The sequence below is a fragment of the Spermophilus citellus genome (genome assembly GCF_964194105.1).
Source record: "Spermophilus citellus genome assembly, chromosome: 2".
Lineage (NCBI taxonomy): Eukaryota > Metazoa > Chordata > Mammalia > Rodentia > Sciuridae > Spermophilus > Spermophilus citellus.
In genome coordinates, this window is record NC_138183.1 from 78,241,002 (window position 1) to 78,256,656 (window position 15,655).

At 39.0% G+C, this 15,655-nt stretch overlaps 1 protein-coding gene across 3 annotated transcripts in view; it reads left to right on the forward strand.

Annotated features, from left to right (window-relative positions):
• Positions 1–15,655, forward strand: part of PCSK5 (proprotein convertase subtilisin/kexin type 5) — a 450,277-nt gene that overhangs the window by 401,332 nt on the left and 33,290 nt on the right. For 2 of the 3 annotated variants that reach the window (XM_081278894.1, XM_081278895.1), the window contains exons 28-30: positions 2,787–2,867; positions 6,233–6,316; positions 8,073–8,268. In XM_081278894.1, coding sequence (XP_081135020.1) covers positions 2,787–2,867; positions 6,233–6,316; positions 8,073–8,268 — 361 coding nt within the window. The remainder of the gene's footprint in view (positions 1–2,786; positions 2,868–6,232; positions 6,317–8,072; positions 8,269–15,655) is intronic. The other variant, XM_081278896.1, reaches the window with a different exon arrangement.

Sequence of the window (15,655 nt, forward strand, 5' to 3'; positions counted from 1 at the left end):
GACAAAAGCTATAAAGTCAATGACAGAGCTGCACTTTTCCATTTCTATGATCTATGAAATGAGACATGCAGAGCATTAACAAAGAGGGAAAAAAATTATTCACTTAGCAAGGTAAGGCCACAGCTCAGCTTCCCCAGCGTAGTTTAAGCACTGAAATGGATAGCAAATGGGAAACTCATACCATAAAGCCTTGAGAGTATTTGAGCCAATGTCTACATCTTTCTCCTGCCGTCTTCTTAAAAACAAGGGCAAGAGTGTAACAGGAGAGTAGAGGCTTCCAGAGAGTGAGCACTAATTAGCCACACCTTTCAGATGATGGAAAGCAGATTGCAGTCATTCTGGGTCAATTTAGAGGAAGCCCAGACGAATTGCAGAGTGTTTGTGAGAGACTGGAGCTGCCTAGGTGGTACCAAGATTTTTACTAGTTTTTGTTTAAATATATTTGTTTACATTCAGGTAGGAAAGATAAGGTAGCATGAACTTCAGTCCATTCCTTCTCCCACGCTGCTCCCCAGTGGAAACAATAAGATCATGTTCACATCCAAAGATCACAACCTACTCCATGAGCACAGATCACTGTGTGCTGAGAGAATACCCTGAAATAAAAATTCAACTGGAATTTCCTGAACTCCTTTGTTAATACCACAACTAACCAGGATGAGATCAGCAGTGAGGAGAGATACATTATTCTTTGTCAAGTACTAAAAGAGCAGGAAGAGATTGGACCCTAGTTCAAGGATGAAAATGCTCCATATATTTAGTTTATGACTGGCAAGTCCTCGAACCAAGATCAAAGAATCTCCAAAGATGGCTGTTCTACTCTGTTCAAGCCATCAATGTCACTGCATACCCACAAATCATCCCCAGACCCTCTGATCCACTCACTAATGCATTGTGAAGATTATTTAGTCAAGTGTCCCTAAATGGCAGGAATAAAACCAATCTTAAACAGGCTGTGAATGGCTTCAGCAGTGACTTAGGCATCACACAAAACCAGTGCTGGTAGAAATGTTCAAGTGCAGCAGACCCCTGGCTTCAAAAGAAGATGGTGGCCTCAGTTGGTTTCCTAAAGCCATCCCTCTGTTACTGTTAAAGCATTTGGATTTTCTTAAGTGGGTCCCCCACCCTGGTTATGCTGGGAAGTCCTAGGAATAATTCCCGAAAATTTCCCTACCCACCTACTTCCATCATTGATGAAAACCATGTTGTAGCTGGCTCTAATTACATATTCCGATGAGAGTCTAATCTACAAAGTGCAGACATGGTGAATTAACTTTTTATCTTTGACCACATCCTAACGGTTTATCACTAGCCTGTCTTGATCTTAATTCCTAAGCTTGGGGAAAGACTGGAATTCCAGAGTCAGTAAAAAATACTGAAAGCCCAAGCTCACATGGGGGGAAAATCAAGATCAATCGTGGGGCGATGTGCTGCATTACAGTAACTGAAACTTAGCACACTTTAAGATACCATAGAAATCTGACTTTAGAAAGACCTTATGTATACATGTAGTGCCTCACTTAACTTAGAGAGGAGGAGACCAGTTTTAATTAACCAACCAGAATGCTGTGTGCAGAAAACACATGTCACTGGTAAGTAATTGAACATGTGGCCCATGGGTATAAAGAAACCACTTTCATTGGCTTATGCTGATCATGAAACATCCAGAAATTTCCTAAGTATATTGTTAATCCATTGACAGCTTGAAATCTACATGTTGGGAGTATTTACCCATAGAAATTGGCCACAAAATAAATCAAGCTTATTGTTTTCTAGAGAGCTGTTTACCCAGCACATCATTGCTTTGGCCTCTCTCAAACTACATTAATATTTAAATTAATTATTGAAAAACCTCTCTAGAGAGATGGGCTTTATAGTCAGGCAGACCTAGGGGCTGGAGTTACAGGTTAGTGGTACAGTGCTTGCCTAGCATACCCAAAGCCCTGAGTTCAATCTCCAGCAGCAAACTAACAACAACAACAACTCCAGAGTTAGGCAGACCTGAATTCAAATCCTTGCTCTGTTATTTCCTAGCAGTGTGACCTTAAGCAAGTTACTCATCCTCTCTGAGCCTCAGTTTCCTCATCTATAAAATGAGAGCATGAAGCCCCTTCACCCAGTCATTTTAAGAATTAAATGACAGAATAAATATGAATCTTCCAGAACATACATGACATTTTAAAAGTTGGTCTATTCCCTAATGCTTGAAGCACAAGTTCACTTTCAAAGCAGCATCACTTAGCTCATAAAAGAAAGCAATTTGGGGGTCTAAAGAATAATACAATTCTGGGGACAGTAGTCACAGAAAGAAGGCAGCAAATGATGATCAAGATGCTTATATGCCAGGCAGAAGTTCTGAAGTAAACAAGCATGCACCTCACTATGATGTTCATAGCAGCTTTATTTAAGATAACCACAGCAACAACAACAACAACACAAATAGGGCACCAATCTAAAAATGCAGCAAAAAAGTAAATAAATAACGGTTCATACAAATAAATACTCATGCCCCCCAATGATATTTAAAAGAATTTTAATGATAAGAGAAAATCCCTATAAGATTTATAATGTTAAATGCAATGCACAGTGTCAGTATTAAATACACAGAAGATGTAAATCATCACACATCTAAACGTATATGTAATTACACTCACACATTCCATATAAAGAAGGGAAATCAAAGCGCCAAAGTGTACCCAGCAGACATTTCTGGGTAGTGGGGCTATAGGTGAAGTTTATCTCCTTCATTTGCATTAAAAAGCACTTTATTTTTTTTAATAAAAAAGAAGCTGTGCCCACTGCAAATCCATCTTTGGTGAAGAGCCTGCTGCAAGAGCAACGAAGGTGGAAGGTTCAAATCAAAAGAGGTAACAGGGAAATAGGGAGGAGAAACAGACAGAGGAGAGACAGCCTCTGCTGGGCAAAAGCCAACCCGAGAAGCTGGGAGGCCAGGGAAGTGGGGTGCAGAAGTTCTGAGAGAGAAAGGAAGAGCCACGGGACTGGGATAGCAAATGCTGGAAAAAAAATATGTCCATATGGGGGGGAATGCTATGGAGAGATCAGGAAGAATGAGGAGGAATTTTTGTACCAAGAAAGAATGCTCTCTGAAATATTTTAAGTTTAAAGAAAGAGAGGCAAGGTGACCAACTGTGTGAATAGACACTGTTGGTATTTAAAAGGTTGCAGAAGGGGTTGGGAGGGAGATTTCACAGGACATGCCTTCCCTCTCTCATGAACAAGGTGATTATAGCTTATTTAATAAAAATAAAATAAAATAAATAAGTCCTGTCTTTATATAGTTTAGCTATAGTCACTTCTGAAAGATGAGTACCATACTTTTTGGTCAAAGAGAAATTTTTTCTTCTTTCTTTTCCTTTATTAAGTCTTGTCCAATCTAGAATTTCTGGAGAGGGATAAAAAGGGAAAATATGATCAAGGTCAAAATTATTTAGATTAAGTCACCAATCTTTTATGATAACTCTAGCTGGGAATGATTTTGCTGCCTAATTGCTGTGAACTGCTTGTTCAGAGTCCCCTCTGGTGGGCACATGGGGACACTGCAGAATTCCATATCAACTTGATGCAGTAAAATATCAAATTGCTAGAATGTGAATATATGTAATTATAAATACAATTGTATGTGTGGATAGACATTAAATTTTACACAAATGTGAAAAAATATTGAAATTTATATCTTTTTAAATATACTGTTTTAGCATAAAAATGAGAACACCAAAAAAATCAGCCTGTGATCTGGACACATGACAGTGAAGAAATTCAGGGCACTCCCTATCTGATGAGTATTCTGGGCTATCCATTGAACAACATGTCTCAAACCCCCTTGACTGATCTTTCTGCAACTTCTTTCATAGGCTGAGTGATATTGTCTAGTGAAAAGTCCTTCAGGGACAGAACTGGTCCTGTTGAGAGCTATGTGGACCTCTTTTGTGACAGTCCCATGGCAAATGTGGCTCTGCATGGACTAATTAAGCTTTTAGCAGATCCTCCTCAAGGGGCAGGGTACACATCCATATAGTGGAATATATTGGAAAATTAGGGAAAGTTATCTGTCCAAACTAAGAAGAAAACCTGCCACTCAGTATGTCAGCTTAGGCAATCATTTACATATATATGTACTTGTGTGTCTGTATATATATGTATTGTATATATTATTTATGTGTGTATTTTAGTACATGCATATTTACATCTACATCTTCATGTCTGTCTATAGTTATATCTATATCTATCTATATCCATATCTACATCTATATCCACATATTATTACATTGGACCCTGATATCTTCTATAATGAAGCTCAGCAGCTTTTTTGTTGTTATTGTTTTTTCCAGGAAGCAGGGCTTTATTCTGCAATATGGAGGAAACATGCTTTGCCCACCTGCCCCCGACATAAATCGTTACCACTCAGGAACTGACCAGGGGGTCCCCTTGTGGACCCCTTGCAGGGTTCTAAAGACAAACCAGAGCCCGAAAATTATTTCTTCTCGTAGACATACAGAATCCACTTTTATACTGGTATCAAAAATGATACCAAAAATTTATCACTAAACTAACTTGATTATATTTTTCCCTCTTAAATTTCTTTACTAAACATGTCCCGGTGACTTCTGCTTCTTATTTTCTTGGTGTACACTGTGTCCTTATCCTTCTTTAGGTTTTCTGCACATCTCTTGACACCCCCAGTGACTCTCTGCTCACTGACAGACTTGATTCATTCCCCAGTCTAGGCTGCAGGCCGTCTTTCTGGACCTCAGACACCTGAAGTCTGAATTTGTGGTTGCTCCTTTCTCTTCCTGGTTCCTCGTGGGGACTGCCCCGCTTTTCTCCCTCACTTCCTCTTCTGCTGTGTGAGGCTGGGAAATCTGATTCTGTCTCAATCGTAAACACAATCCTAGACATCAAGCCACACCTTCTGGTGCCATTCTGGGTATGAAATCAGAGGAGAAGGAGAAGGAAGTAAAAGGAGCTTCAGAAACAGGGTGGAACAGTGAAAACTGGGAGGGAGGAAAGGAAACCTGGGAACTACCACTCCGAGCCACCGTGTTCAGCCCTTCACACACGCTGTCTCATTCAGTTTTTACAACAATCCTATAAGGGAGGAGTCATTTTCTCTCATTTTAGAGACATGGAAAGTAGGACTCTGAGAGTTTGATTACTGTATCCATGGTTACCCTACCCGCAAGAGGCACAGCTGGGATCTGAAGGCAGGTGTGACTAGAGCCAAAACAGGCTGATTCCCAGAAAGAGAGACAGAGGAAGGAAGGAAGCAAAGAGGAGGAGGTGGTAGAGGGGAACTATAAAATGCTAACACTTGATCAAGGGTAGAGATCACTCAGGTCACCTGTTCTAAGCTAGAATTTTTTTCCAACTTTCCCCTGGGTGAATTAGACTGATTCCTGAGCTTTAGTCAAGATCACAGTATGCATTGATTGAATAATATCAGTTAGGCTGCTCTGGGTGTCTATGAAATTGTCCCATGGAGTTGCTGAGGTGACTTCCTGGAAATGTCTACCCATTGAATGCTCTAGGAGGGAAAGGGAAAGCAGGACATCTGGAGTATTTGTGAAGTTAATGGTGTGTCAACCTCGGACAGCCTTCAGAAAACCTGACCAACAAGATTTTGACGTTTAATAATAATTTGGGACAAATTTAAAATGAGATGAATTTAGGCTGCATTCTATGGTGGCTACTTTGAATAACACAAGGACCCAAATATTGACCAGTAATGAAATCTGCTTTTCAAAAAAAAAAAAAAGGAAAGAAAAGAAAAAGAAAACATACTTTTCCATGAGAGACACAGTGAATTCACAGTGATCACCTTGGAGTGATGAGATGGGGTCAATTAAGACTCTTGGGAGGAGTGATCACCTTAGATTGCAGGCTCACTCATGAGTGCATACACACAGGCAAATACTTCCCCATATTTTCAATATATGAAAGAAATAATGGAGAATCCTATAAGATCCTACATTCTCTGTCACAGTAAGGTTGCAAAGAAAGTGTCATAATCAGTTCCCAATGAAGGAGTAAGAGGAAAAAAAAATTGAAAGTCTACATAATGGCATGTGACAGGCACCAACAGTCAGCTCATGTAAAATCAAAGAGATTTATTTTGGACTGGAAGGGAAACTAGGTTTCCCAGAAGGTCTTTTCTAACACTGTAAAACTATGAGCCTGTTCAAAGGAGAAGCCTCACTTGTTTCTTTCCCTACAGATGTTTTGAGAAAATATGAGCCTTGTCACTCTTCTTGTAAAACCTGCAATGGATCTGCAACTCTGTGCACTTCATGTCCAAAAGGTTAGTGTGGAGCACGGCAACAGTGGCAGTGGCCAAGCCAATTCACTGTCACTACTTCATGTTGGCATCTTTGTGTATAGAGGTTTGTAGGACTTTGATCTAATCCCATCCCAAGTTCTCATCTTAGTAACTACTATGCAAACACACAAAGGCCCAATAATCAAAACTGGCTTTCAAAGAGGGGAAAAAAATTAGTTATTTATTTTGGTAGATGGAAATTGAACCCTGGGCCTTATGCATGCTAGGCAAGTAGTCTACAAACTGAGCTATATCTCCAGCCCAGAAAAAATGTTTTTTAATCCCAAAGCACAATGAAGTTATTGGTTGACTTGGCCCCACAGAATTTACTAATGGCTATGGGTACTCCTTCCTCTTAAAATGCATTATCTAACTGGGCATGGTGGCAAATATCTGTAATCCCAGTGATTAGGGAGGCTGAAACAGGAGGATAATTCAAGTTCGAGGCCAGCTGGGCAACATAGCAAGACCCTGTCTCAAGATAAAAAGTGAAAAGGGCTGAGGATGTCGCTCAGTGGTAGAACACCCCTGGGTTCAATCACCAGTACTGTGGGGAAAAAAGAATGACTGCCACTGTTCTTCATTAATGATATCGAATTTAGTGATGGTGGAGGGGAGAACATGGGCGTCTACATACTAGCTCAACAAATTATTAACTTCATTCTCTGTAAAAATATTATGAATAACATAACTGAACTAGAAGGCTATTTTATTTACATGGTACATTAATAAAAAGAATGTTATACTGCCATTAAAGTGATCATTCCTAAGGCCATGTTGGAATGTGAGTGTTAATACAGTAGTCTCCACTTATCCTCAGAGAATATATTCCAAAATTCCCAATGGGCACCTGAAACTGTGGATAGTGCTGAACCCAGTATATACCATGTTTTTTCCTATATATACATTCCTAATTATTTTATAAATCAGAAATAGTAAGGGATTAAAAACAGTAACTATGTTGTTAAAATCTGAAAAGTTTTAACAATATGCTGTCACAAAATTATTTAGTACTTATACATTTTTTATTTCTGGAATTTTCCATTTAATATTTTGGACCTCAGTTAGCTTGAAGTAACTGAGGCTTTGGATGGTAAAACTGTGGTTAAGTGGGAACTACTGTAGTGAGATATGATGCAGAAGTTAAAATAATAAATGTGTCAGAACTACAACCACAGAAGATATGAAAGTGTGCATCCAAAAAAAAACTGGAAGAAACTTCTTGGAATTTTAGAATTGAGAGTGATTTTTAATTTTTTAAAATAATAATATCTGGGTTAATTTTTCAATTAAACATAAATAAATAGATGGATCATCCATTAAAAGGGGAAGTAATTGGAGGGACTGCGGCTGTGCTAGTGTCCCTGCAGGATGGAATGGGGGAGGCAAAAGAGGAGGCCTCATCCAGTTGTGCAAGTGTGGCTGCCTCACACCTGGAAGAGATCAGGGAGGCTGATCAGCTGGGCAGAGGGAAGCTCTACAATGACCTCTAATGTCCCAGAAAAGTAAAAGAAACAGCAAAAGCCTCCTGCAGTTAATTTTTTTCCTAAAGATTTAACTCATCTTAGAGGATTTAGCATCACTTAAGTATTTTGGAAAACTTGAAATAAATGTTCCAAATACTTGGGCTTTGGAAATATTAAGAAAAGCCACTTGGGTGTCAGTTCTCTCCATGGTGAGTGCACTGCTAAGACAAATACATGATCACTCTTCTCTGCCCTCTTCCCTGGATTCCTAGGTGCCTATCTGTTGGAGCATGCCTGTGTTTCCTCCTGTCCCGAAGGTACTTGGCCCTCACTCAAGAGTGGCAGCTGTGAGAACTGTACAGAGGATTGTGCCTCTTGCTCTGGAGCTGATCTCTGCAAAAAGTGCCAGTCTCAGCCAGACCGCCCTCTCTTCCTCCACGAAGGCAGGTGCTACTCCAGCTGCCCAGAGTAAGTTTCCCTCTGTCTTTTACTTCCTGCTTGTGCCATTCTCCACAAAACCTTAGGGTAGTTCTTCCTGTTCACCAAAGAGCTCTCCCTTTCCCTGGTGAGAGTGCCCACATAAATGGCCTTCACTGACTGACATCACTGTTGGCCCCAGTGCTGAAACTCATGGAAAGCCAGATGCTCCTTTCTCCCCATAACTATTCTGTGCATGTATTTTAACTTTTTCACAATACAGGTATGTATCATGCATTGCATAACAATGGGGATATGTTGGAGAAACACATCATTAAGCCATTTTGTTGCAGTGCAGACACAAAAGCAGGCACTCACACAAACCTAGATAGTAGAACCTACCGCACATGGAGACTCTATGGCATATACCATCATATATGAGGCCTGCCATTGACCAAAACATCTCTATGTGGTGCATGACCAATCTTCTCCCACCTGGTATAAATGATCAAGTGTTGTCAGTTTTTTCTCTTCCCCACAGAAGCAATGCTCTTATATAAGTCTCTTAAATTTTAAAGTACATGAACTAGAGCCTGGCACAGTGGCACACACCTATTACCCCAGAGACTTGGGAGGCTAAGGCAGGGGACCTAAAGTTTGAAACCAGCCTGGGCAACTTAATGAGACCCTCAGCCATTTAGCGAGAGCCTGTCTCAAATTTTTAAAAAATAAATAGAAAGGGCTGGGGTTGTAGCTCAGTGATTGAGCACCCCTGGGTCCAATCCCTAGTACTACCAAAAAATAAAATAAAATAGGTGAGTTATGAATTACAGTACTAAATAAATATTAATACCTGGTTACTTTGTGTTAATTCCATAGCTTCCTTAGTCTCCTGTTGATAATTCCTTTAGTCTTGTGAACAAGAGTCCCACCTCCAGGATTTACCCAAAAGGGAAGTGAGTAACAAGTGGAAAGTACATCCGGAAACTTTCAGCAAGATGACTGAGACAGGGACAGGCCCTATTGTCTCACATGCCTACTTAGGAAATCCTGTATAGTTTATTTCAGGGGCCCAAAAGATCATCAGATACCAAAGGTCTTTCTTAGCATGTCCTCTCTGGCCTACTCCTCTCCTGAGCTCAGTTCGTTTGCCTTAGCTCCCCAAATCAGCACCCCACCCAGATGCAACCTAAAGCAGAAAAGAGGATGTTCTTCCTTGTTTGTCTCTTTTTAAAGAGGAAAGAAAACTTCCTCAAACTCCCCTTCCTAGTCTCATTAGGCAGAAAGCATCGTTCACACTTTCCTGAACCAATCTCTGGCAAAGAGAATGGAAGTAGTCACTGCCCACCCCTTACCCCCAGGCATACATTCCAAAACTCCCTAATGTCTGACACGGTGGCTAGCACTAAGCCCTACATATAACTGCACTGTTTTTCTTATGAATTTCTACACACATGTATACCTAGATTAAGTTTGATTTATAAATTAGGCACAGTAAGAGATTAACATCAATAACTAATAATAAAATAGAACAATTATAATAATACACTGTAATAAAAGTTCTGATGATATAGCCTCTCCTTCTCTTCTTTCTCTCTCTCCCTTTCAAAATATCTTATTATGGGAAGTACTAGGGAATGAAATTGACCAAATTATGTTATGTGCATGTACAAATATGTCACAATAAATCTTATTATTATTATTATGCACCAACAAAAAATTCACTAAGACAAATCTTATTGTACTGTACTCATCCTTTTTTAAAATTTATTTGTGTTTTTTATTACTACATTATAGTTTTACACAATTGTGGGATTCATTATTATATATTCATAAGTGCATATAACATAATTTGCTCCATTTCAATCCCCAATACTGTCCTGTTCTCTCCTCTCCTATGTCCTCTTAATCCTCTTCCTCTATTCCATTAGTGTTCCTTCTAGTACTTTATTTTTTGATTAGTGCATTATACTTATACATAAAACTGGAATTCATTGTGATGCATTTGTACATGCACATAGAGTAATTTGGTCAATCCATTCCTCAGTTCCTCCCCTTTGCCATCCCTCTTGCTTCCTTCTTGATCCCCTTTCTCTTTTGTACTATTCTACTTTCTGTTTTCATAAGATCCCATTTTTAAATGTATTTATTTATTCTAATTTGTTATATATGACAGAAGAATACATTTCAATTCATTGTACACACATAGAGCACAATTTTCATATCTCTGGCTGTTGACAAAGTAGAGTCACACCATTCATGTCTTTATACATGTACTTAGGATAATGATGTCCATCTCATCCCACCAGCTTTCCTACTCCCATTCCCCCTTTCTTCTCCTCCCTCCCCTTTACCATATCTAAAGTTTCTTCATTCCTCTCATGCTCCCCCCACCCCGCATCCCCATTATGGATCAGCATCCACATATCAGAGAAAACATTTGGCCTTTGGTTTTTTGGGGATTGGCTTACTTCGCTTAGCATAATATTCTCCAACTTCATCCATTAACCTGTAAATGCAATGATTTTATTCTCTTTTAATGTTGAGTAATATTCCATTGTGCTTATATACCACAGTTTCTTTATCCATTCATCTACTGAAGTGCTTAAAGGTTGGTTCCACAATCTAGCTATTGGGAATTGTGCTGCTATAAATATTGATGTGGCTGCGTCACTGTAGTATGCTATTTTTAAGTCCTTTGGGTATAAACCGAGGAGTGGGATAGCTGGGTCAAATGGTGGTTCCATTCCAAGTTTCCAAGGAATATCCATACTGCTTTCCAGATTGGTTGTACCAATTTGCAGTCCCGTCATCAGTGCATGAATGTGCCTTTCCCCCCACATCTTCACCAACACTTATTGTTGTTTGTGTTCTTAACAGCTGCCATTCTAACTGGAGTGAGATGAAATCTTAGAGTAGTTTTGATTTGCATTTTTCTAATTGCTAGAAATGTTGAACATTTTTTCATATATTTGTTGATTGATTGTGTATCATCATAAGATCCCATTTTTTAAAACTCCCCAGCTTTCACATATGAGAAAAAACATTCAACACTTGCCTATCTGAGTCTGGTTTATTAACTTATCATGATATTCTCCAGTTCCATCCAGTTACCAGAAAAAGACACAATTTTATTCTTCTTTATGGCTGGTTAAAACTCCATGTGTAGATACACAACATTTTCTTTATCCCTTTGTCTATTGATGGGCAACTCAACTGACTTCATAACTTGGCTATTGTTAAGTATCACTATCTACACTCCCCCTTCTTCTTGTGTTGACATAAGATGATAGAACAACACTTATGTAGTGAACTGAAGCAAGATAAATGACAGGGCATTTATAGGCTACTAAATAAGGGTTACTGCAATAGTCAATCTGATGACAAAAACTACCACTGACTAACAGGTGTGTAGCATACAGTGTGGATACTCTGAATGGAAGGATGATTCACATCCCTAGTAAGATGGAGCAGGATGGTACAAAATTTCATCATGCTACTCAGAAGGAGGTGCAATTAAAATTTATGGAATGTTTATTTCTGGAACTTTCCATTTAATATTTTCAGACCATGGTTGACTATGGATAACTAGAACCTCAAAAAAGTGAAGCTGTGGATAAATATGGTGGGGGGACTACTGTATAAAGATGGCTTTGGCTGAAGATTTTTCCTGGAACACTGATGAACCTGGAAGAACAGAGAGAGGGAGTCAAGAAAGGAATTTGTGAAAACAACAGTGTCTGTATTAGGAATTAGAAATTTTATTGCCCTCTAATTAAAAGAAGTTGAAGATAAAAACAACATCTATTTTATAATGACCTATTTTATGCAGTCTTGAGATTCTACAGAGTACAAATATAAGTTACTTACCCACAACAAGCATCCAGTTTAGTGTAGAAGTCAAACATATTCAATTCAACTGCACAGATACATATTTATCACCTAATAGGTGTAAGAATATATACTAATAGAAAATCAATATATCATATTGTATATGTACAACTTGATGAAAATCATTTTTTATATCAAGAATTGATATTGATCTTGATATTGGAAGTTAAGATTAACTGAAGGAAATCCGAGCCTACAAAAGGTTTACCATCCAGTAGGGAAAATTCAATCAATGTTATACTTTCCAAGGCGCTAGTTCACAAAGGGTTAAGAGAGCCCCAGAGGATTAGCATTGACACTACTGCAGGATATCATGGATGAAGTGAGTGTCGGGGATCATCACCTGTTTCCTTGAGAACAAGGCTCTGGGTGTGAGAGAACAGACACGACTGTACTCCACAAGTTCAATAGGAGCTCTGTAGCCCTGGGTTTGAATTGGAAATCGTATGTGTCAGTGTGAATTCATAAGGTGCATGTGTGTGCATGTGGTGTGGGCACATACAGGCACGCACACACATGTGGGTGACAAATGTTTGTGATGTATTTTGGTTAGCATAAGATATGGCATATAACCTTATACTTACTATTATATGTAATATGATTTATATAAAACCAAATATGAAATATTTAAAAGAAAAAGAGAGAGCCCCAGAGGAAAGAAATCACTTAAGGACAGATTTTTTTTTTCTCTTTTTGTTTTGTTTTGTTTAAGTGCTTGCTTGTCATGTGTCAGCTCCCTGCTAGGAGCTTCAAATGTATTTTCCCATCAGTTGTCACAAGAAGACTCATTTCCCCATTTTAGAGATGAGGAAAGGAATGGCATGCCCAATAGAAGGTCAGAAGACTATTTATCCAAGTCAGCCATTGTATCCTCATTTACCTTTGCCATGGTTGGATGGACAGAGTTGTAATTATTATTTTGTATTTAATCATTAACCACCTTTTTCTGACTCTGCTCTGGATTCCTCAGACGTTCCAGGAATTGACCGCGCATTACAAGGAAGAGATGTATTTTGATTTCCTCCAAATAGCAGACCACTCAACATTCCTTTCTCCAAGTCTAGGTGGAGCCATTCTTATGGAGCAATGGGACACTGCAGATAAGCAGCATCTAGATTTTTATTATTATTATTTTAGCAGTAGAAAAAAACTACTAAAATTCTGGGAAGCTTGCAGACTGAAACACGAGTATATGCCTCCTGTTCGGAGCACAGTGATTTGTGGGGCCCCATCTTGGTGTTTTTAGTAGAAAAACAGGGAGACAGAGTCTGTGGAACATCTAATATGCAGCTGGTTTGGGGAGGATTTGTTGCTGTTTCTGTGATATCACCCTTTGGGTTTGATCCATCCTAGAACAGCATACGACCTGTAATAGGAACATAACATCCAATAAAACAGCACCCACGTGTTCAGAATTGTTTATAGGTTAGCATTAGTGGTTACTGCTTTTTCAAATATGGTAGATGTTCATGAAAGAAAAAAGTTTGAGCAGTAACATCTTTTGGGTTTTTTTGTTATTGTTGTTGTTGCTTTGTTTTATGGTGCTGGGAATTGAACCCAGGGATGCTCTTCCCTGAGCTACATGCCCAGCCTTTTTAATTTTAAAACAGGGTCTTGGTAAGTTGCTGAGGCTGGCCTGGAATTTGTGATCCTCCTGCATTAACTTCCCAAATCTCTGGGATTATAGCACTGCACCTGGCATAACTTGTGCTGTTATTGTGATTGTTTAAAAGGCAACAAAAAACTTAAGCTGTGTTCAAATTCACCAAATATAGAGATTTAAAACTCAAGTGGGAGAAAGACAGTTGTCCTTAAGGGCTAGAAGTCACTGTCTTGGCCATCTGCAAAATACAGGTGAAGTTCCAGAACTTTTGCATGACTTATAGTTATCTGGGCCAAAAACTTTCAACATGAAGTACTTTGAATTTAGCAATTTAATACCTATGGCCATTCCTTTTCAAAAGAAACATGTATCTTCTTAGAGATTAAAAAAATAGGGGCTGGGATTGTGGCTCAGCAGTAGAGCGCTCCCCTAGCACGAGCAGAACCCGGGTTCAATCCTCAGTACCACTTAAAAATAAAGGCATTGTGTTGTGTCCATCTACACCTAAAAAATAAATTTTAAAAAATAGTGAAATTATACTGTATACCTGTAATCCCACCTATCTGAGACAAAAGGATTGTGAATTTGAGGCCAGCCTGGGTAATTTAACATGACTCCAACTGAAAATAAAATTTTAAGAGGGATGGGAATGTAGCTCTGCAGTATAACACTCTGTGTTCAATACCCATACCCCCCCCCCACAAACACCAAGTGAAATAAAATATTAACCGAAATGTTGTGTAAATGCCAAAAGAGGACAGAAGAACAGATAACTGGGAGATCTCTGGAGAAGGCTGCTTTTAGCAAAGTGATTTCTGAAAAATACCTCTTAAAAGCTTATGTCCACACAAAATCCTGCACATAGATGATGACAGAAACTTTATTCATAATCACCAAAATTTGGAAGCAAACAAGAGCCCTATAGTAGCTGTGATTATCACTTTTTCATCATTATAACAAAATGCCTGAGAAAACCACCTTATAAAGAGTAAGGTTTTATTTTGGCCCACAATCTTAGAGGATCTACTTCATAACTGGTTGGCTCCATTGCTTTGGGTCTGTGGTGAGGAACTCATCATGGCAGGAGTACATGTTGGAAAGAAATTAATGAGCTCATCACCAAGAAGCAAAGGAAAGAAAAGGAAGAACCAACTGGGTTCCACAATCCCTTTTGAAAGCACAACCCAGTACCTCAAGGCCTTCCACAGTCTTTAAATGTTCCACTGCCTCTTTATAGGGCCACCTTGGGGACCAAGCCTTTTTTTTTTTTTTTTTTTTTGCTATGGGGGAACCAAGCTTTTAACCCATAGCCTTCACAGACATTTAAGATCTAAACTATAGACCTAGATCAATGGATAAATTAATGGGCATTCAGTGTTAAAAGAAGAACTGAGCCACATTAAAATGTTAACAAATTTATTTGAGCATTCAGTGATTTGTGAACTAGCACCAAACTGCAAGTGGTTTAATACTCCCCTGGGGGAATAAGAGAGGAAACTTTTATAGGATGTTTGCAGAAGCAAGACAAAGAAACTGTGTTAGATTGGTAAAGTGGAGGTTAGTTGGTGGTTTCTGATTGGCTAAACCTAAGTTTCCTTTTACTGCTTACGTTGAGTTTCAGTTTGCTTATGTGGTATCCAAGGCATCGGAGCCATCCCAGCCTAATGGCCTAAGTTGTTTTTAACACAAGACAATGGAATAAATGAACTACAAAGCCATGAAAAGACAAGGAGGAAAGCTAGATGCACATTATGAAATGAAAGAAGCCAACCTGAAAATGTTCCCTCCTGTGTGATTTCAACTATGGAACATTCTGAACAGACAAAACTGTGGACAGTAGAAGAGAACAGGGGTAGTCAGAGGTTGGTGGAGAGGGTGAGATGACTCGGCAGAGTACAGAAAATTTTTAGGGCTTTGAAATTTTTGTGTGATACTATAGTGATG